We start from the raw sequence: 23,785 nt of genomic DNA, 5'->3' as shown, positions 1-23,785 counted from the left end.
CAATTCAATGAAAATTCATTGTAAAATCTGATGCTTCGACATCAGAAGCAGTGTGGTGAAAACTTAACTTCCATTTTAAAAGTACACTATGAGTGTCTGGTTTGTTGCTTTACAATTTTTAGACAGCCCACTCAAAAAGCCAAATTACCTCAACTAAACATAGAGGGTTGAGAATGTGTTACTGGAAAAGCACAGCAGGTCAGGCAGCATTCGAGGAGCAGGAAAACCAACGTTTCGGGCCGGAGCCCTTCATCAATTTTCCTGCTCCTCGGATGCTGCCTGACCTGCTGTGCTTTTCCAGCAACACACTCTCAACTCTGATTTTCCAGCATCTGCAGACCTCACTATCTCCTAAACATAGAGGGTAGCAAGCCTCATCAAAACAATAATAGGAAGGAGATTCTGTAAGCTTATTGATTTTATATCTAAATCTCTTGAAAGATTGGAACACTCTCATTTCCAGCTGACAAGATGTGTGAGCGTATACCAATGCACTGTAAATTATTCCTAACTCAGTTCTGGTTGAAAGGTGCAAACATCACGGTCATTGGTTTATAATTCCTTAAACAAGTTCATTCTGCTTTTGTTACACAGGAACTTGGCCAGTGTTTTTTTATTTTTCTTTTTGCTTCATTTTCTGCAATTTCAACCATTTATAATTAGGGTAATCGGATATTTCTGAATAAGTAACATCTGCTTTGTGGGATTCTGCTTTTGGATGGCGCCTCATTACACAGTAGCTGGCTCTGTTTCTGGAAAAAAGCAGCAACCAGTGACTTACACAAAAAGAAAACTTTTCAGTATCAAACAAAACTATCAGTCATCCTCTCATGGCAGCTGTTTCCTTATATCGCCAGTACCCTTTGTATAGTAGTGCATATATACGTATCTATATAATATATTTTTGTTTTCTTTTTGTTGTTCAAAATTTTTTTATTATAACAACAAGACTGAAAAGTTCTGCATGAGGCAACTGTTAAAATTTAACATCATAAAATACACACAAACACACTATGTAGCAAAGAATTAAAGGTCACCAAACTTTGGTTAGAACTTGAAGCCAGAACCTGTCTGACCAATGCAAGCTTCAGGAGGTAGACACACATGTAGCTGGAACATCAGTTATTATTGGGTTGTCCATCTTTCTCTCAACGTTTATTTACCTAAAATAAAGTTAGACCCATTTACATTTACACTTAGACAAATATATATGCATGTACGTATACTATATGTATGTAAACCACAGATATACACGTGCACTCTGTATGTGTGTGTATATATTATATATATAAGTATGCATACACATATGAGTACAGGTAATGCATATATATATGGACTGCAGATCAATCAAGTTAAGGAAATATGTTGAGAAGCTTTCCCTTTGATACCCAGCCTTATGGGTTCTTAGTGTAATGTCACTTTAGATAGATTAATTACATTTGAAAAAATATTCAGTAATGTTAGTCCCTAACCTAATGGACAAGAGGAAAAAATGGAATTGAAGGATTCTGGCATGGTGGGCCTCCTTCTGTGCTGTGTTGTTCTACAATTCTACTTCTAGTTAACTGTAAAAGATGCGTGCATACTTGGCTTCAAAGTCGTCAATCAATCAGGGATCGCTGTTGCAACCACAAATGTAGCTTTTCTGTCTTTTTTTTTGTGCGATAGTTAAACCATTGAGATTCCCGTTTAAGTGGGTGACAGAAGTTCCTTCTCCTCTCTCCTTGTGTTTTTTTTTTGCTATTGTCAATGTCTTCGTAATCCGCCTCCATGCATTTCATAGGAAACAAGTAAAAACACAATGATCTGTGCATATCAGACAATCAGGGGTGGGGATGGAGGTGGAGGGGTGGGGGCTGTTGTTTAAAAAAATGCACAGACATTCAGTTGCTCAGACATGTCACACCCTGGATCACAACAAAGTCTTTGCAATATCTGATTTTTTTTTTAAATATTTTGGCAAATCTTTGATTATAAATATTGGAATCAGTAAAAAAAGGTAGCTTTAAATCGAACTATTTACAGCCTTGTACAGACATGCGGTTGTTATACCAGGGTGTAGGATTTTGCGTAAGGGTTGTTTCCTTGTTTCAAGTGACCACGATTGTCCAGTAGAGATTCCTGGGAGCTGCTCAGTTTGGGAGCTTTGCCACGGTCTGGTCCCTCCCTCTGAGGTAATGTCGACGCGGTGCTTGATTGCCATTGCTGTGTGTCCCTGGAAGCTACCTCCACTGGGATTGGCTCCATGACTTGTGTGCGTTTCATGGTGCTCCTTCTCTGTGGCTCCAGACAGGCATGCCCTTGACCAAGGTCTCTGCTTGGACCTGCCACCCCTCTGTGAATCAGGAAGTCCACCCTTAGGTATGGCGGAAGATGCATAAGGTCACCTGTATAGACAATCACAACCGAATCATTCCTCTACATATAACAACGTCACAAAATCATGCAAACTCACATAAGAAAACTATTTGGCCCATCATGTCCGTGCTGGCTCTTTCAAAGTGTCTTCCAATTGCTGCTAATCCCTTGTTCTTGCTCCCTGAAACTTTGCTCCATTTCAAGTATTGATATAATTCTCTTAAGAGAGTTAAATCTCCCTCGACTACTCTTATAGGGTCATAGAGTCATGGAGTTGTACAGCACAGACCCTTCAATCCAACTTATCTATGCTGACCAGATATCCCAAATAAATCCCGTCCCATTTGCCAGCATTGGGCCAATATTACCCTAAATTCTTCCTACTATGTACCCATCTAGATCATTTTAAATAGTGTAATTGTATCAGCCTCCACCACTTCCCTTGGCAGCTCATTCCATACATGCACCACCATTGCGTGAAAATGTGGCCTCTTAGATCATTTTAAAATCTTCTCCCCTCCCCACCTTCCCCTTAAACCAATGCCCTCTAGTTTTGGACTCCCCTATCCGGGGGAAAAGACCTTGGCTGTTCACCTATCCATGCCCCTCATGATTTTATAAACCTCTATAATGTCATCCTTCAGCCTCCAAATCTCTGGGGAAAACAGCCCCAGCCTATTCAGCCTCTCCCTATATCTCAAACCCTCCAATCCTGGCAACATTCTTGTCATTCTTTTCTAAACCCTTTCAAGTTTCACAACATCTTTCTTATAGCAGGGAGACCAGAATTGCACACAATATTGCAAAAGTGATCTAACCAATGTCTTGTACAGCCTCAACATGACCTCCCAACTCCTACACTCAATGCACTGACCAATAAAGGCCAGTGTACTGAATGCCTTCTTTACTATCCTGTCTAACTGTGACTCCACTTTCACAGAGCTATGAACCTGCACTCCAAGATCTCTTTGTTTAGCAACAATCCTCCGGACTCTACCATTAGTGTATAACTCCTGCCCTGATTTGCCTTTCCAAAATACAGCACCTCATATTTCTCTAAATTAAAATCCACCTGCCACTCCTCTGCCCATTTGAACAAGGTCTCATTGAACTCTGAGATAATCGTCTTCACTGTCCACTACCTCTCATAACAGATAACAATAATTCTGCATTAAATTGCATAAAAGAATTTCTTCTCAACTCACCTCTTTCTCTGTCTTTTGCTTACTGACCCTTACGTCTGTGTAATTAATTTGCTTGATTTGCTCTATAGGATTTTCACCATCATTATTAAATCTCTCCTGATGTTCTCTGCTCCCAGGAGAGCTGTTCTTCTTTATGACTGAGAGCCCTCATTACTGTTATCATTCTGGTAAACCTCCTCTTCGATCGCTTCAAGTCCCTGACAGCCTTCCCAAAGTATGGTGTCCAGAATTGGACATAATAATTCATCTGAGGCCTAATCAGTATTGTACAAATGTGAGCATCTGAATTGCCTTTTATAGCTATTACAGTTTAATTCCCATTGAATTTGCGTGCAGGTATTTTTCTGCCCAATCCGATCAGAAATATTACAACACACATCTGGAGCAGGTGGAACTTGAACCCAAGTCTGCTGGCACAGAGATAGGGACACTACCACCGCGCCTCAAGAGCCCTTGAAAAGAGGAAAAATTTAGTAAGCCCTCTTGCTAAAATGGAAACAGTTCCTGATTTATGGAGCAACACTGTGTGTGCTGATTAAACTGACCACCTGCTAGTCACTAATGCTACACTTTTATACAATTACCACTGAGTTCTATAACCAACACAAAATTGTGGTGGATTGTTGTTGGAGGATGGACTATAGCAACTTACCAACATTGTCAGCACCTTTTGGTCATGTTGTCTCCTGCAGCAGTGACTTACCTGAGACACCCTGCCATTCCAGCTCCGCTGGACTCTGGGGGAGGGTGGAGACCCCCAGACTTGCAACCCTGCTGCCATGTGAGGCATTTAAGTGGTCAACTAAGGACTATTTAAGGGCCTCATCCAACCATCCTGGGCCCTAACCCCATTGCGAAGTGGTGAAAGTGAGGACTGCAGATGCTGGAGATCAGAGTCCAGAGTGTCGTGCTGGAAAAGCACAGCAGGTCAGGCAGCATCCGAGGAGCAGGAAAATCAATATTTTGGGCAAAAGCCTTTCATCAGGAATTAGGCTGGGAGCCTCAGGGGGTGGGGCTGGGGGGAAAGTAGGTGAGAGTGCAATAGGTGGATGGAGGTGGGGGTAAAGGTGATAGGTCAGGGGGAAGGTGGAGTGGATAGGTGGGAAGAAAGATGGACAGATGAGACAGGTTATGAGGGTGGTGCTAAGTTGGAAGGTTGGAACTGGGGTAAGGTGGGGAATGGGAAAATGAAGAAACTGGTGAAGTCCACATTGATGCCATGGGGTTGAAGGGACCCGAGGCGAAAGGTGAGGCGTTCTTCCTCCAGGCTTCAGGTGGTAAGGGAGTGGCGATAGAGGAGGCCCAGGACTGGCATGTCTTCAGCAGAGTGGGAGGGGGAGTTGTAATGTTCGGCCATGGGGTGGTGGAGTTGGTGTGGGTTTCCCAGAGATGTTCTCTGAAGCGCTCTGCGAGTAGACATCCTGACTCCCCAGTATAGAGGACACTGTACCGGGAGCAACGGATATAGTAAATGACATGTGTGAAAGTGCGGATGAAACTTTAGTGAATGTGGAAGGCTCCTTTGGAGCCTGGGACGGATGTGAGGGGGGAGGTGTGGGCACAGGTTTTGCAATTCCTGTGGTGGAAGGGGAAGGTGCTGGAAGGAGAGGGTGAATTGTTGGGAGGGCATGGATACCTCGATACTGTCTTTTCCCCCCGGTCCAGGAACTTCCCACTTATATTCAGGACACCATCCATGACCTCCATTTCCTCCAAGACTTTTGGTTCCCTGACCCCCAACACCTCATCTTCACCATGGACATCCAGCTCCTATACACTTCCATCCATCATGACCAGGGCCTCCAAGGCCTCTGTTTCTTCCTCTCCCGACGTCCCCTCCAGTACCCTTCCACTGACACTCTAATTCGTTTGGCTGAACTGGTTCTCACTCTCAACAATTCCTCCTTCGAATCCTCTCACTTCCTCCAGATGAAAGGGGTAGCCATGGGCACTTGTATAGGCCCCAGCTATGCCTGCTGTTTGTTGGATACGAGGAACAGTTTATCTTCCGCAGTTACACCGGCACCACTCCCCACCTTTTCCTCCACTACATTGATGACTGCGTCGGTGCCACCTCGTCCTCCCACGAGGAGGTTGGACAGTTCATCAAGTTCACCAACACCCTGACCTTAAATTTCCCTGGAATATCTCTGACACCTCCCTCCCCTTCCTGGACTTCACCATCTCCATCACTGACCTTTTCTACAAACTCACTGACTCCCACAGCTACCTGGACTACACCTCCTCCCACCCTGCCTTCTGCAAAAATGTTATCCCTTATTCCCAATTCCTCCACCATATCTGCTCCCAGGAGGACCAGTTCCACCACAGAACACACCAGATGGCCTCCTTCTTTAAATACCTCAATTTCTCCTCCTACATGGTTGATGATGCCCTCCAGCTCATCTAATCCACTTCCTGCACCTCTGCCCTCAAACCCCACCCCTCCAACCACAACAAGGACAGAACCCCCCCCCCGGTCCTCACCTTCCACCACCACCTTCCGTGTGCATCGCATCATCCTCTGCCATTTCCACCACCTACAAACAGACCCCACCACCAGAGATATATTTCCCTCCCTATCCCTATCCGCTTTCCATAAAGACCGTGACTCCCTCTTCAGGTCTAAGCCCCCCCCAACAACCCACCCTCCCCTCCCTGTTTGCTGATCTCTCCCCATTTCCCCTATCCTGTGACCACACTGCATCAAACTCTCAATACCTGTAATCCTCAGTTGGTTCTTATTAAATTTAGTTAGAGAACCATCAGTGTAGATATTCATACCAACTGTTTGCCATAGAGGGCTACAAAGCAGCAAGCTTATCACTTCTAACATTACAGTGTACACAATTAAGTAAAGAAAATAATGTTTGCTGAAGGCGTAATAAAAGTGAGATGCACATCACTTAACAGTTCCAACATTTCAACTTGGAAAATGTCTGAATAAAAGATGAAGGAATGATATTAGCAATGTGACATAACAACGGTTAACTGTCTATAAAGTATCGGAATACAATCCACCTCATGTATTTTTCACAGGTGCTGAAGATCCCATTCTCGCTCCCACCCACCAATGTCCCAACATGATACTTTCTAGTGAACACAAACATTTCAGAAACCTTCCAGCATCAGTCTGGTGCAGATAATTAGCCCAGTATCTTGTTTCCAAAAGAGTAAAAGGATCAGTTATTTTCTGGCCGCTTCTATGTTAAAGGGAAAGGGCACTTTCCAAGCAAGATCTATCATTCTTAAAAATTTATCCACAGAGTTTTCTCAAAAGAAATCCTTTATGATAGAGCTCTACCACTGGACCTTCTATTTATTTATTTGCATCTGGTCTGGATGTGAGAATATAAAGAGTGGTTAACAGAAGAAGAAAAAATAAACATTAATACTTAAAAGCACACACACACAATTCGTAACCTTTAAAGAAACTAACAATAACTTTCCAAGATGCTATGGAATCATACAAAAACAACAATGACTTGCATTTATATGGCATGTTGAAAATAGTATAATGTTCCAAGGAGTTTGAAGGAATGTTATCCCATAAACTTTGTCACTGAGCCACATTGTAAAAGAGGAAAGAGGGAAAAAGTCCTGGAGGGTTAGGATTGGAATTCCAGAGACAAAGTCTCAACTGCTGTAGGTGTGACTATGAACAATGGGAAATCACAGGGATTTACAAGAGGCCAGTGAATAGCATCTCCTTTCCACATCTCACTGTGTAGTCATTCTACATCCTTCCTAAAGTACGGGGCATAATTCAGTCCTATTCCCTATGGCTTATATGGAATTGACATGCAGCTTCAGAACATGGTGGAATAATCCCTACTATCAAGATTAGGCCCTTACATGCCCGAACTTTGTTCCCACAATGTGCCAGGAGGAGAGGATTTCTGTGTTCTGCTTCATTTTTGTATCCAAGTGTCAGGATATTAGGATATCTGCATAGAGCTGTAGTCTAGTGTTGGAATATCAGGATATAGAGTCATAGAGATGTACAGCACGGAATCAGACCCTTTGGCCCAACCTGTCCATGCTGACCAGATATCCCAACCCAATCCAATCCCATTTGCCAGCACTTGGCCCATATCCCTCCAAACCCTTCCTATTCATTTACACATCCAGATGCTTTTTAAATGTTGCAATTGTACCAGCCTCCACCACTTCCTCTGGCAGCTCATTCCATACATGCACCACCCTCTGCATGAAAAAAGTTGCCCCTTAGGTCCCTTTTATATCTCTCCCCTCTCATGCTAAACCTATGCCCTCTCGTTCTGGACTTCCCCCACCTCAGGGAAAAGTCCTTGTCTATTTATCCTATCCAGGCCCCTCTTGATTTTATAAACCTATAGAAGGTCACCCTCAGCCTTCAATACCCCAGAGAAAACAGCCCCAGCCTATTCAGCCTCTCCCTATAGGCTCAAATCCTCCAACCCTGACAACATCTTTGGAAATCTTTTCTGAACCCCCTTTCATGTTTCACAACATCCTTCCAGTAGGAAGGAGACCAAATATCTGGAATTAAAGTCAAATGATGACTATGAAACCAATGCTGAATATTATTAAATACCCACCTTGTTCACGAATATCCTTTGGTGCAGGAAAACTGCTTTCCTTACCTGGTCTGGCTACATATGATTCTAGACCCACAGCAATGTAGTTGGCTCTCAATTGCCATCTGAAATGGGCAACTGGAATCAGTTGTATCAATTCATAAAAAGGTCTCAAAAACTTGCACAGTCCTCCTTACTAATATCGGGAGTGGAAGGGATGGGGGATGCAATGTGTATACTGCTATATTGGGTAAGTTGGCTTACAGATGAGTCAAGCAATAGTCTGACATTGTCACACTCACTGAATACTCAACTTCTTGACAATGTCCCAGACAACACCATCGCCATCCCTGGGTTTTTCAGTTCCTACTGGCAGAATGGACAGGGCTTTGCAGTCAGGAAGGAGTTGTCCTGTCAGCCCTCAGCATTGACCATGGACTCCATTAAGTCTCATGGCACCAGGTCAACATGGACAGGGAAACGTTCTGCTAATTACCCCTACTGTTTTACATTGAAAATACCCACCATCATGCTGTGTAGCAATATCAAGATGATAAATGGATGGATTTCAAGTAGATCTAAAACTCAAATCATGAGGTATTTGAGCCATCATCAGGAGTAGAATTGTACCCCAATGAGCAGCCTCATTGTCCAGAATATCCCCATTCTACTGTTACCTTCTGCTCCCATATCCTGGATGGGTGCAGCCTCATAACATCCAAGAAGTTCAAGAATAGCTTCCCACACACCAACAGGTTTAAGAACAGCTTCCTACATACCAGCTGTAACCTTGTATGCCTTGCTCTGTCTAAGCACCCTATGACCTGTATGTCCTTGTTTGCTATGATCTGCCTCTACTGCTCGCAATACGAAGCTTTTCACGCTACTTAGGTACATGCGACTACAATAAATCAAATCAAATCAACCCCTTCCAAGTCAAAGTAATCCACTTGATCAGCAGTCTGTTCACTATCTTCGACAGCACTGTGCATGATCTAAAAGATACAAACAGCAATGCTTGAAGGTACCTTCGATAGCATGTTCCAAGCCGACCTCTGCCATCTGGAAGGACAGGGAGAGCAGATATATGGGAACACCACCAGCTACGAGGTCCTCTCCCAGACCCACATGATTCTGACTTGGAACTCCTGCACTGTCACTGAGTCAGAGTCCTGGGCCTATCTTCTTAACAGCACATTGGATGCACCTACACCAAAAGGACTACAGCTGTTCAAGAAGGCAGCTCACTGCCAATTTCTCAAGAACATTTAGGGAAGTTCAATAAAAACTGTGTCAAAATCCTAGAAGTCCCTTCTCAAGAGCACTGTGAACATATCTACACGACAGACATTGCAGCTGTTCAAGAAGGCAGCTCACCGCTATTTTCTCAAGGTCAGTTAAGAATAGGCAATAACTGCAGGCTTAGCCAATAATGACCACATCCTGTGAAATGATTAATTTAATCAAGCTGAACTAGAATTGCGGGAATCTCAGTTTCGACAGTCTTAGTCAGTTAGCACAGGTATGGTTAACTTTAGCCATCGGAGGTTTGGGAATGGCAAAGGTCAACTAGGCTTTCTGATCCTACCGGTAAAAGAAGCCTCAGTGATTAATGGATCAAGATTGTGCATGATGAGAATGAGAGTTCTGAAGTCGCTGTTTTGGAGGGAACCATTGGAAATTGAATGAACTCAGTCAGTGAAGATAAGTGAAATCCTAGAGATTGGAATGGAAGGTTAGGAAGAATGAGTTTCAGAGACTGTTGAAGAAATTAGGCCTGGCGCTGGCCAAGATATGAATAATGGAGTCACTACATACAGCATTGATTTTTGTCTTACTTAGTTGAAGGCATTTTGCTTGATCTGCAATTTCATTTCAAATAATAAAGCAGCCAGAGAACTGAGGGTGTAATCAGAGAAACAAATGTGGATACTGCATGTGCAAATTTGACACCATATTTATGGATGAGGTAACACCATACCTGAAAATCAAAGAAAACATGGATGGAAGTCCATTAGAAGACATCATGTGGGTGTAGCAGGAGAAACCTTTACATAAGATGAAATGACAATGCAGGGAATAGGAGCGGAGCTGGATGGAGCATAATGTTTAGAATAGATAGAACGGTATGCTTGCTCACATGAAAATCAACTGCAATAAAGCATTCAGCCCTTCAAGCCTACTGCATTATTCAATGATGTTATGGTTGATCTGATTGTAACCTCAAATCCACAATCCTGCCTACCACCACTAATGTAGCATTCTCTTGCTCAACAAGAGTTTATCTTCCCCTGCCTTAAAAATATTCAACAACTCTTCTTCCATCACTTTTTCAGGAAGAGAATTTGAAGACCGATGACCTTCAATGAGAAAAGAAAATTGCTTGATCTGTTTTAAATGGATGATCTTTAAACAGTGACCTCTAGTTCTAGATTCTCCCACAACAGGAAACATTCTTCTCCACACTTACACTGCAAAGATGCCTCATGATCTTATATGTTTCAATAAAGTCATCCTCACTTCTCTGAACTCCAGCGGATGCAAGCCTAGCTTGACTAATCATGAGACAACCCTCCCATTGCAGGTATTACTCTGATAAACTGTCACCGAACTGCCTACAATTTATTTACACCTCTCCTTAAGTAAGAAGCCAATGTACATAGTACTCTAGAGGTGGTTTCTTTGGTTCCTTGTGTAACTCAAGCATAACCTCCCTTACGTTTAGATTAGATTACCTACAGATTAGATTATCTAGATTAGATTAGATTAGATTAGATTAGATTAGATTACCTACAGTGTGGAAACAGGTCCTTCGGCCCAACAAGTCCACACCGGCCCGCCGAAGCGCAACCCACCCATACCCCTACACTTACCCCTTCACCTAACACTACAGGCAATTTAGCATGGCCAATTCACCTGACCAGCACATCTTTGGACTATTTGTAGTCAATTCCCTTTGAGATAAATAACCATCTATCAGATTTCCCAGTTATTTGCTGTAATTCATGCATGAGGACACGAAGAGCCATCTGCAACTCAGAGCACTGCAATTTCTCACCAATTTGATAATCAGTTTCCTTTTTATGTTTTCAGCCAAAATGGGCAATATCATATTTTCCCACATTATACACTGCCCCCTCAGCTAAATGATATATATCTGGTACATCTAATTTATATCTATGTCATCTTCACGACTTAGTGAGTCAATCTTCTACTCATGGCAATATATTATCCACTACATCATGAGGAATTTATTATTTTATACAATCATACAGCAAGAAAACAGACCTTTTAGTCGATCTCATCCTTGCTGATCAGGTTTCAACATAACTAGTCCCATTTGCCTATGTTTGGCCCTTATCCCTCTAAACCTTTCCTATACATGAACCTGTCCAAATGTATTGTAAATGTTGTAATTGTTCCAGCTTCTACCTCAGGCAGCTCATTCTATACATGCTCTGCCCTCCGCCTGAAAATGTTGCCCGTCAGGCCCCAATTAAATCTTTCACCTCTCACCTTAAACCTATGCCTTCTAGTTTTGGACTGCCCTCCCTTGGAAAAAGGAGTTTGTCTATTTACCCTATCCATGCTTCTCATGATTTTATAAACCCCTATAAGGTCACCTCTCAGCCTTCGATGCTCCAGGGAAAAGGTCCTAGGTTCTATAACCTCTGCTAAAAAACCTTTGATGTAGCATCTCACCAAATGCCTTTTGGAAATCTAAGTATAATACATGCACTGGTTCTCTGTGATAATGTGTTAACTTTTCAATTAACTCCAATAGATTGGTCAGACATGATTTCCCTTTCACAAAACCATGTCAACTCTCCCCATCTACCTTGAACCATGCTATAACTTCTTTTATAATAGTATCGAACACATTACATTTGATAGATGAACATTAGAATAAGTAACTATGTATATTATATATATATAGAATATATATTTACACATGTAGGGCATAAAGGTATATAGAAAAAATATAATATGAAGGAACAATTACAATTAGATGTACGGTTTAGTTAGAAGATTGCAGGTTGAATCTACTGACTGGCATTAATAATAAGCTACAATAAAACAAAGAACTGTTTGGATGCTGAAAATTTAAAACAAAAATAGAAGTTTCTGGAGAAACTAAGCAGATCTGGCAGCATCTTTGGAGAGAAAGCTGATTTAACATTTCAAGTCTCATGACCCTTCTTCAGTCACTGGTCTCGAAAACATAAACTCTGTTAGTTTTGACAATCTATCAACAGACACATCGAGTTAGACCCCATCTACCACCCCATGAGAAAAAGAACAGGAAATGACATCACCACAGAAAATGACATAACCACAGGAAATGACATCACCAACCCAAAGAAACCCAAACATATAAATAGAAAGCAGGAATCATGTACACCGCTTCGCCTGAGGCCCACTGAAGATGTTACCTAGTAGGGTGACAAAACGTCTAGGAATGAACCTCCCAGCTCAGCGAGCAAACCTGCATCCATAAACTCTGCTTTCTCTCCATTAATAATGAGCTATATTTTTTCAGATGTTATAGCTAAAAGTTAATAGTTAATATTAGAGCAATAAAGATTTTTCTGATGCTTAACTGGCTTCATTATGATATTACATTCTCTTCTTTCTAATTCCAGCCATTTGTTTTGAAAGTTGGAGCATGTTTTGAATAATTGGGTCTCAGTTGTTTGATGAATGATATTTTTATGATCATTTATTTTGAATCCCAGTTTTTAGACATTTGTATGGTTGCAGACCAATCACTCAAGCAAGGAAAACACAACAGTGAGTCTCTCAAATTCAAACAAAAACAGTAATTGCTGGAAAAATTCAGCAGGTCTGGCAGCATCTGTAGAGAGAAATCTGAGTTTACACTTCTTTGGGTTCTTTCAGCATCTACAGTTCTTTCGACCTTTTTGTTCAATGAGTCCTCAAAGCCTGAAAAGACCAGGTCAAGTCAATCTATCCCTGGTACAGGACATGTTAGGAGATATGTGTGTATGAGAGAGAGGATTGACTGCAAGAGACTGAAATTACAGGGCCTCTGGCATATTCAAAATTTTAAAATTTCAGTCCTCCTGGGGGCTTGCTGATTTATTGAGGTAATGAGCGTACATGGATTCATTTCGAGTTTACACTTTTGAGAAAAATGATGGCTGGAGGGAGAAAGGGCACAATCCAGTACATTTCAGAACTGAAAAAAGAAATGGGCTAGGTAGTTCTGCATTATATCCAGCCTTCAGTGCCATACCACTAACAGCACTGCAGGAAGATTTGATTAGGCTGATCTCCATCCTGCTTTTGTAGGCATATGAGAGCCAAGAAAAATGGTCTATACACACATACACACCACACTCTTTCTGATATTTAGCAATGAGTTTTCTACCTTTCAAGGTAAGAATACCACTGTTACATTTTTCCACTTCTTCATCAACGTTATCCTCTCTGTCATATTTACTATGCATGGATGCAGAACAAAGATGTATTTTGCCAATCTCAGAAAAAACACAAGACGATATTTTCCTTAGCAAAATGCATTTACACAGGATTTGCAACCTCAAGATCTGCGAAAGCAGCTTAGGGACAACACTGTCATTGTTCTAATGTAGGAGATGGGTGGCCAATTTATAAACAACAGTCTGATAGACAATCTGAGAACTTTGATAGGCTAATTCAAAACAGTGCTGTCAGATCTTATATACCATCTGAGAGAGAAGATGAGACTGTTTTAGCTTCCAAATGAAAAACAAATCTTCTGACAATGCAGTGCCCCTCAATATTACATGAGAGTACAAGCGAAAATGTATGTTAAAGAATTTGGATGGGGCTTTGGGCCAAAAGGTATTCTGACCCTGAGGTATGGGTACAATTAACTGAGCCGTGGCGGCTATCTTGTGGCTCTTGTCATCCATCTGCCTCACAATCTATGGCTGTTAATCAAGGGATGAATTTTGAGTTGTATTACGTCACTGTTGCAAATATCTAGCTCACAGTTCATGTGCTTTAATGCATGATTTTTATTTAGGAATTAAAGACTTAATTGCAGAAAATGAGGAAAAATGCAATTAAAGCCAGCTTGGGGTCCATTACGTGTAAAGCATTGGGGACCATGTTGACTTAAAAGATTAAAAGCTGCAAAGGTAAAATCATAAATCACCTTACAATGCTAACAAATTGGAGGCATGATATTTATAATCCTTGCATTAGGAGAGATGCTTTGTTTTGGAACCTAGAGATGCTTAAAAGTAGTCAGTAAAATATGAAAGATTATAAAACCAATTTACTTCATCAAATCAAAGAAGAAATTGTAAATGAGGGATAATTAGGTGAAAGATGGTTTGAGGGCATCCCAGAATAGGCTACATTACCATGGAGAAGAATGGAGCATAGTGATGGTCTCTACTTTTGATTTATCTGGGTATTTGTTGGGAAAACAAGTTACGATTTAGACCTGGTGTGGTTTGTGACACACTTTAAGAAGACAGCCAAAGTAAATGATAGTTAGCTAGATCTGTTACTGTTGACAGAGCAATAAACTAACTTCAATATTCATTGGGCAGAATGTGGCTGAGGCTTAATCTCAATTTAAATCTTTTGAGGGTACAGAAGCTAGAAGAATGCCTATTTGGAAACTAGTGCAAGAATCTACAATGATCCACAACAGAACCTTGTGCCAAAGAAAATAATAAGCAGATTAGCTTGAAAGTATTGAAAATTAACCAATTATTGAGGCACTTAAAGTCAAGAGGATATAAATGTATGCTTTACTTCTGAAAATATGATTCATTCAAGGGATGTGGGCTTTGTTGGCTAAGCAAGCATTTATTACTCTTGAGATGGTGGCGTCCTGTTTTGTGCTGGGTATGACTCCAAGCAGTGAAGAGATTCTCCAATTCCTATTCACTCCAATTCCTATTCACTCCAATTCCTATTCACTCCAATTCAGTTAGGGCTCCTTGAAGCCTTATTCAGGTAAACAGTCCTTTGATGTCAAAGGCAGTCACTCTCACCTATCCCTGGAGTTCAGCTCTTTTGCCCATAAGACCATAAGACATAGGAGCGGAAGCAAGGCCATTCGGCCCATCGAGTCCACTCCGCCATTCAATCATGGCTGATGGGCATTTCAACTCCACTTACCCGCATTCTCCCCGTAGCCCTTAATTCCTTGTGACATCAAGAATTTATCAATTTCTGCCTTGAAGACATTTAGTGTCCCAGCCTCCACTGCACTCTGTGGCAATGAATTCCACAGGGCAACCACTCTCTGGCTGAAGAAATGTCTCCGCATTTCTGTTCTGAATTTACCCCCTTTAATTCTAAGGCTGTGTCCACGGGTCCTAGTCGCCTCACCTAATGGAAACAATTTCCTAGCGTCCACCCTCTCCAAGCCATGTATTATCTTGTAAGTTTCTATTAGATCTCCCCTTAGTCTTCTAAACTCCAATGAATATAATCCCAGGATCCTCAGGCGTTCCTCATATTTTAGACCTACCATTCCATTCATCAGTGTGAATCTCCGCTGGACACGCTCCAGTGCCAGTATGTCCTTCCTGAGGTGTGGGGACCAAAACTGAACACAGTACTCCAAATGGGGCCTAACCAGAGCTTTATATAGTCTCAGTAGCACAACAGTGCTTTTATATTCCAACCCTCTTGGGATAATTGACAACATTGCATTCGCTTTCTTAATCACGGACTCAACCTGCATGTTTACCTTTAGAGAATCCTCAACTAGCACTCCCAGATCCCTCTGTACTTTGGCGTTACGAATTTTCTCACCATTTAGAAAGTAATCCATGCTTGGATTCTTTTTTCCAAAGTGCAAGACCTCGCATTTGCTCACATTGAATTCCATTAACCATTTCCTGGACCACTCCTCCAAACTGTCTAGATCCTTCTGCAGCCTCCCCACTTCCTCAGTACTACCTGCCTGTCCACCTAACTTTGTATCATCGGCAAACTTCGCTAGAATGCCGCCAGTCCCTTCATCCAGATCATTAATATATAATGTGAACAGCTGCGGCCCCAACACTGAACCCTGCAGGACATCGCTTGTCACTGGCTGCCATTCCAAAAAAGAACCTTTTATCCCATCTCTCTGCCTTCTGTCAGACATCCAATCCTCAATCCATACCAGTAGCTCACCTCGGACACCATGGGCCCTCACCTTGCTCAGCAGCCTCCCGTGTGGCACCTTATCAAAGGCCTTTTGGAAGTCTAGGTAGAACACATTCACTGGGTTTCCCTGGTCTAACCTACTTGTCACCTCTTCAAAGAATTCCAACAGGTTTGTCAGGCACGACTTCCCCTTACTAAATCCATGTTGACTTGTTCTAATCCGACCCTGCTCTTCCAAGAATTTAGAAACCTCATCCTTAATGATGGATTCTAGAATTTTACCAACGACCGAGGTTAGGCTAATTGGCCTATAATTTTCCATCTTTTGCCTTGATCCTTTCTTGAACAAGGGGGTTACAACAGCAATCTTCCAATCATCCGGGACTTTCCCTGACTCCAGTGACTTTTGAAAGATCTCAACCAACACCTCCACTATTTCCTCAGCCACCTCCCTCAGAACTCTAGGATGTAACCCATCAGGGCCAGGAGATTTATCAATTTTAAGACCTTTTAGCTTTTCTAGCACTTTCTCTTTTGTAATGGCAACCATACTCAACTCAGCCCCCTGACTCCCTTTAATTGTTGGGATATTACTCATGTCTTCCACTGTGAAGACTGACGCAAAGTACTTATTAAGTTCTCCTGCTATTTCCTTATCTCAATCACTAGGCTTCCAGCATCAGTTTGAAGTGGCCCAATGTCTACTCTTGCCTGTCGTTTGTTTCTTATGTATTGGTCCATGTTTGGACCAAAGCTGTAGTGAGATCAGAAGTCACGTGATCCTGGCGAACCTCAACTGAGTGTCATTGAGTAGGTTAATTATTTGCAACTGCCTCTTGATGACACTACCAATGACCCCTTCCTTCTCTTTACTACAAAATGATTAGTGTAGACTGACAAGATGGTAATTGCCTGAGTTGGATTTGCCCTGCTTTTTGTGGACAGGACATACCTGGGCAAATTTCCACATTGTTGGATAGATACCATTGTCATAATTGTACTGCAACAGCTTGGCTCAGATAACAGCTACATCTGGAGCACAAGTCTTCAGTGCTATTATCGGAATGTCGTCAGGGCCCATAGACTTTACAATAGCTAGTGCCTTCAGCTCTTTCTTGATAATTTGGAACAAATTGAACTAACTGAAGGTGGTGCTAAGGAGAATTTTCCAGACAGTTGAGGCTTATTTATAGGTGGCAGAATTAAGTAAGTTTTAGATTGAAGTGTTTTACAGGGAAGTCCTTGGGGAGAGTAAGAGGTAAACCTGAGTGTATAACATACATTGTTAGACACTATATTGCTAAATTGATTTGTTTTATACACAACTAAGTTTATTTTGAGAAACCATGTGCAATCTTGTGGGGTATATCTATTTAGTTAAAACAAGATGCTTGGGTTTCTCTTTAAAGGTTAATGGTCCTTAACTAGATCATAACATTACAATTATGCGGTTTCGTGAACTCATCTAATGTTGACCATTTTACAGTCAGACATTAAAATAAGTGACTTTGGACTCAGTATTCCTGTGTCAGTGTAGTCAATATTCTATAATGCAAAGATCTTAAGAACAGTTGGAAATGAAATAAAGACCAATATTTTTAGAATGAACTCATTTTATTTGGATTCCTGAAGTGCGCCTTCATGGTTTCTTAAAACTGTAATGTGACTGATTACTGAAATTTAGCATAAAAGGATGGGAGACATGGAGAGAAAAATAATGTTTGAATGAAGAGGACTCGGGTCCCTGAAGGGATTAGTGGTGCATGCATTAGCAGGCTAATAAATGTCTTCTCCCTTTATTGGACAAATATTTAAGTACAGCAGCATCAATAAAGCAAACTTCCAAGAAAATCAAATACTGTAATCCATCAAACTATTCTGGTTCTTTAATTACTCTACCACCTCTGTCCTAACTGACAAATCTTTCCCAAAATGGCTGTTAGATGAGTTAAGATTGTCTCATTGAGATGCACCTTTGATATGTCAATGAGGTTAGCTGATAAAGTCAGTAATTGATAGCAATCTTAGATTTGAGGAACAAATGGAAGGAATTATGTAGTATCTTATAATGCCTTCAAAAGATCTCAAAATGCTTCTCATAATGAGCTAATGTGAGTGAAGTGTGTTTTTCTTTCACAAACAATGCTGTAGTCATTTGGTTACACACAACAATGAGTTGAATGATCAACAAGTATGGACTTTGCTAAGAAAGGAATGTTGGCCTGAGCTCAGCTCGTAGCTTTCACCTTTATCAGCGCCACGAGAACTGGAACCAAAGGAGTGTTCTGAGGAAGGGCCACCGGACAAATTTAATTTCTCTTCACAGATGCTGCCATACCTGCTGAGCTTTTCCAGCAACGTCAGTTTTTGTTAGGAACTGGAGGAGGCTGTTCAGCCACCTCAGCCTCTTTCACTATTGAGTTTGAAGATGGTTGGCTTGTTTTTTTCACTTTTGCCTTGGTCCCAAATCTTTAATAACACTTGCCTAACAAAATTCGAGCAAGCTAGTTTTGAAAAAGGAGTGGGAGAGTAAGTGGTGAGGGCAACATAAACATTTTGCAGAAGGATGTAGACAGATTATGTGGGCAAAAACTTGGCAGATAAAATATTGTGCTGGCAAATGTAGGTAATGCACTTTGGCAGGAAGAATATCAGTTTTACTTGAATGGAGAAAAACTGCAGAAAACTACAGAACAGAGAGATTTGGGAGTCCTCATCCATGCATCATAAAAGACTAGCATTGAAGTGCAGTGGGTATTAGGGAAGGCAAATGGAACGTTGGCCTTTATTACAGAGGGAATGGAATATAAAAGTAGTCAGTTTGCTAAAACTAGATTAGAGTGGTGCTAGACAAGGCACTAGTCACACTACAGCTGGAATACTGTGAATAGTTTTGGGCCCCCTATCTAAGAGAAGATATATTGGTACTGGAGGTAGTCTTGAGAAAGTTCATTCAGCTGATTCCAGGTTTGTAGCGAGGTACAAGGACAGGTTATGAGTAGGTTGAGCCTACATTCATTGGTATGTAGAAAAATAAGAGGCAACTTATTGAAACCTACAAAATCCTTATGGGACTTAACATAATAGATGTGGAAACGCCATTTTAACCTTGTGGGAGATCTAAGATCATGGGAAATAATCTCTGAATCAGGGATTTCACATCTAAGACAGATGAAAAGGAATTTCTTCTCTTAGCTGGTAGTGAATCTGTGGAATTCTTTACCACTGAGGCTGCTAAGACTGGGTCATTAAATCTATTCAAGGCTAAGATACTGATTTTTAATCATTAAGGAAACTAAGGGTTATAGAGAAAAGGCAGGAAAGTGGAGTTGAGGATTATTTGATCAACTGTGATCCCATTGAATGATGCAACAGATTCAATGGACTGAATGGCCTAGTTTTGCTCCTATGTCTTATGGTTTGTTGTATCAGTTCTGTAATTGATCTCATGTCCACAGGGATTTGAATTAATAAGGGAATGGCCCTTCCAACAATGTAGCATTTGGCTGAGTGTCAATGGTGAGTAATCGCTCAAATCTTACCAAGTTCCTCATTCAAAGACATAAGGACAACTCAATGAAGGCTGTAGAAGGAATCGAGCAATTCCTTGAAAAACAGGAGGTGGACACTAATAAAATTCATGAGATCTTAATAAATGTTAGTCTTATTTGTAGATACACATTCTGGGAGCTAGGTTGACAATAACATCACAAAGTGAAAGTCAAAATATCTACAGGTGGATGGGAAAAATTATTTTCCTGCAAGAAGTGGCTATAAACTTTGTAACTTGTGGTGGAAATAAATTCAGTGGTGATTTTGGAAAGGTAACTGGATAATACCAAAAGGAAAAGAGTTGCAAGGAAAGATGAAAAGTACAAATGAACTAAATTGATCTTTAAAGGAGTGGGTGCAGACCTGATGGCCAAATGGCCTCCTTTTGTGCTTTACTATTCTATGATTCTGTTATTCCAGTTTAAAGTCTCACCTAATTGACAACTATTCCCAAAGTGCAGTCCTCCCTCAGGATAAAGTATCATTATAGATTAGGAGCTGCACGTTCCATGCTGTGTTTTTTCTCTTCCATTAACACTGAAGAACTTTCTAATATTGAATTCATTCTAATGTTAAAAATGAACTCTTTCTAAATATCTCCTAACAGGAAATCAAGAGTTGCAAATGAATGACAAGGTGTTTTGATAAAGTACACAGGAAAAGAATACTCCCACTGCTGAGAGGGTCAGTGACCATATGATGTGGGTTTGCAGGTGCAGCAGGTAATTAAGGAAGCAAAGGGAGTATTGTCCTTCATTGCTGGAGGGCTGGAGTGTAAAAGCAAGGAGGTTGTGCTGCAGCTATATAGGGGGCTGGTGAGGCTACACCTGGAGTACTGTATACAGTTTTGGTCTCCTTATTTGAGAAAGGATACACGGGGGGTACAGAGGAGGTTCTACAATGAGAGACTGAGTAGACTGGGATTATATTCACTGGAATTTAGAAGAATGAGGCGGGATCTTATAGAAACATGTAAAATTATAAAGGAAATAGATGAGACAGAAACAGGGAGGTTGTTTCCACTGGTAGGTGAAACTAGAACTAGGGGCATAACGTCTAAATAAAGGGGAGCAGATTCAGGACTGAGTTGAGGAGGAACTTCTGCACGCAAAGGGTTGTGAATCTATGGAATTCCCTGCCCAGTGAAGCAGTTGAGGCCATCTCATTGAATGCTTTCAAGGCAAAGATAGATTTTTAAAATGTAAAGGAATGAAGGATGGTTGAGTGGAACTGAGTCTAAGAAAAGATCAACCATGATCTTATTGAATGGTGGAGGAAATTTGGTGGGCCGTAAGGCCTACTCCTGCTCCTAGTTCTTATGTTCTTATGTTTGAGAGAACTTCAATTAGAAACCAGAGATAAGATGAGGAGAAATGATTTTACTTGGTGCACTGTCATAAATGAGTGAAATTAGATTCAATTGTAACGGTATAAGCACCAAAGGCTGATTGGCCTCCTTGTGTGTTGTATAATTCGATGCTACACTGTGTGTTCTGAGTAACTGCCCTGTGAAGTGATTAGATTGGAAATAACTTCAACAAAATACATGACTAAAATATTCTGGGGAGAAGTAGTTTTGAAAGAGGTTAAGCAAGCAAGATTGATAGATAAAATATATATTGTGACATGCTCATTAATGACACCCTTATGGCCAAACATTGCTACTGCTTCAGAGACATTGATCCACAGACAGGGCTATCATTAGTTTCGCAGCAGAGAACATGAATGCCTGAGGTGAGTGTTGTACTTGCAGACTCTACTGTTTGACTGAGTTTGCAACAGCAATGTGACAACAGCAGAAACAGTGTTTGAAGAAAAACAAGTTCTTCTCTTTCTCTTCGCTGATGGCAAAAGGTGCTGACCAGAAACCTGTGAGAAAATTAGATCTTGCTCTCCTGATAGCTATGTAATGCCCAGTAATCATATTGAGCCCTTTGTTTGTTTAAAACTTACAGATGTTTAAATTCCATTCATTCTCACTCCACTCTGGTCAGGTCAAGGAATGGGAGTGGAGAGCACAATAATTCTGGTGCAGCACAATAATTGATCATCTAAAGATTGAAATTATTCAGATCTGAAGTCTGAATGATCCTAGTTACACACCAGGGAAAGTTGTCTACTTGGCATCAAAAAATTTCCATCAGATTTCTGCGGATTAAACTCATTGAATTCTCTAGTTCGCCAAGGATGGTCCACATGCAGGTCACTAACTCATCATGAATACCCACATGTACATCATTAATTCACCATGGATACCCACATGTACATCACTAATTCACTATGGATACCCACATGTCCATCACTAACTCACCATGGATACCCATATGTACATCACTAATTCACCATGGGTATCCACATGTCCATCACTAACTCACCATGGATACCCACATGTACATCACTAATTCACTATGGATACCCACATGTCCATCACTAATTCACCATGGATACCCACATGTACATCACTAATTCACCATGGATACCCACATGACCATCACTAACTCACCATGGATACCCACATGTACATCACTAATTCACCATGGGTACCCACATGTCCATCACTAATTCACCATGGATACCCACATGTTCATCACTAACTCATCATGAATACCCACATGTCCATCACTAACTCACCATGGATACCCATATGTACATCACTAATTCACCATGGGTATCCACATGTCCATCACTAACTCACCATGGATACCCACATGTACATCACTAATTCACTATGGATACCCACATGTCCATCACTAATTCACCATGGATACCCACATGTACATCACTAATTCACCATGGATACCCACATGACCATCACTAACTCACCATGGATACCCACATGTACATCACTAATTCACTATGGATACCCACATGACCATCACTAACTCACCATGGATACCCACATGTACATCACTAACTCACCATGGATACCCACATATACATCATTAATTCACCATGGATACCCACATGTACATCTCTAATTCACCATGGATACCCACATGTACATCACTAACTCACCATGGATACCCACATGTACATCACTAATTCACTATGGATACCCACATGATCATCATTAATTCACCATGGATACCCACATGTACATCACTAACTCATCATGGATACCCACATATACATCATTAATTCACCATGGATACCCACATGTACATCTCTAATTCACCATGGATACCCACATGTACATCACTAATTCACCATGGATACCCACATGTACGCATTAACTCACCATGGATACCCACATGTACATCACTAACTCACCATGGATAACCACATGTCCATCACTAACTCACCATGGATAACCACATGTCCATCACTAACTCACCATGGATACCCACATGTACGTCACTAACTCATCATGGATACCCAGATGTATGTCACTAATTCACCATGGAAGATTTCATTGAAGATCAGAACTACATTCATCTTAATACCACAAGAGATCAGGTATCAGTACTAAACAGCAGATTTGAATTTGAAAGTGAATTGAAGTTTGAATTCTCAATCTAACATTTAAACTCGGTGTAAGACTAAAGCTGAAGCTAATTGACTTATTGTTGTTGAACCTTTGCCAATCATTGGCAGATAGTGAGACATTTGAGGTACATTTTCAAGGCACTGTGACATACCTGGTCGATGTGCTTTGGGCACTGCCATGTTTGCCACCCTTCCTGCATCCTGAGGTTTCGGTGGTGATGCAGTAAACCTGCAGATGCCCGATTCTGAAGGTGTGCTGGATGTTAAGCTGTCTGTGTACTCATTGGTCCCAGCTGTCAGCTGCTCCGAAGATGTATCCGATATGAAGCATTCCGTGATTGTAAACTTGGCATGCCTCAACTGCTCCTCCATCTTGGCATGTTCATAAGCACGTGCCAGCTCCTCATATGTGGAGGAGGCACTCTCTGTGGAGACCATGCTACTGCGTGCTCTGTCTAACAGGAGAGAACATTACTCAGTACAAAACCAAACTCCAATTTT

At 41.3% G+C, this 23,785-nt stretch overlaps 1 protein-coding gene across 4 annotated transcripts in view; it reads right to left on the bottom strand.

The window, feature by feature from the left end:
* Positions 1-285: 285 nt before the first annotated feature.
* LOC122555394 (cell adhesion molecule DSCAM) overlaps positions 286-23,785 on the bottom strand; it is a 706,376-nt gene continuing 682,876 nt past the window's right edge. For all 4 annotated transcript variants that reach the window (XM_087992496.1, XM_043701363.2, XM_087992497.1 and 1 more), the window contains 2 exons: positions 23,437-23,739; positions 286-2,387 (listed from right to left, as the gene is read on the bottom strand). In XM_087992496.1, the coding sequence (XP_087848622.1) occupies positions 2,047-2,387; positions 23,437-23,739 (644 nt within the window). In that variant the 3' untranslated portion in view covers positions 286-2,046. The remainder of the gene's footprint in view (positions 2,388-23,436; positions 23,740-23,785) is intronic.

The sequence above is a fragment of the Chiloscyllium plagiosum genome, unplaced genomic scaffold (genome assembly GCF_037043375.1).
Source record: "Chiloscyllium plagiosum isolate Xiang-an unplaced genomic scaffold, Cpla_swu_hap1 HiC_scaffold_12, whole genome shotgun sequence".
In the NCBI taxonomy this organism is placed as follows: domain Eukaryota; kingdom Metazoa; phylum Chordata; class Chondrichthyes; order Orectolobiformes; family Hemiscylliidae; genus Chiloscyllium; species Chiloscyllium plagiosum.
The sequence above is the reverse complement of the archived record's forward strand: the minus strand, read 5'-3'. Positions and strand labels throughout refer to the sequence as shown.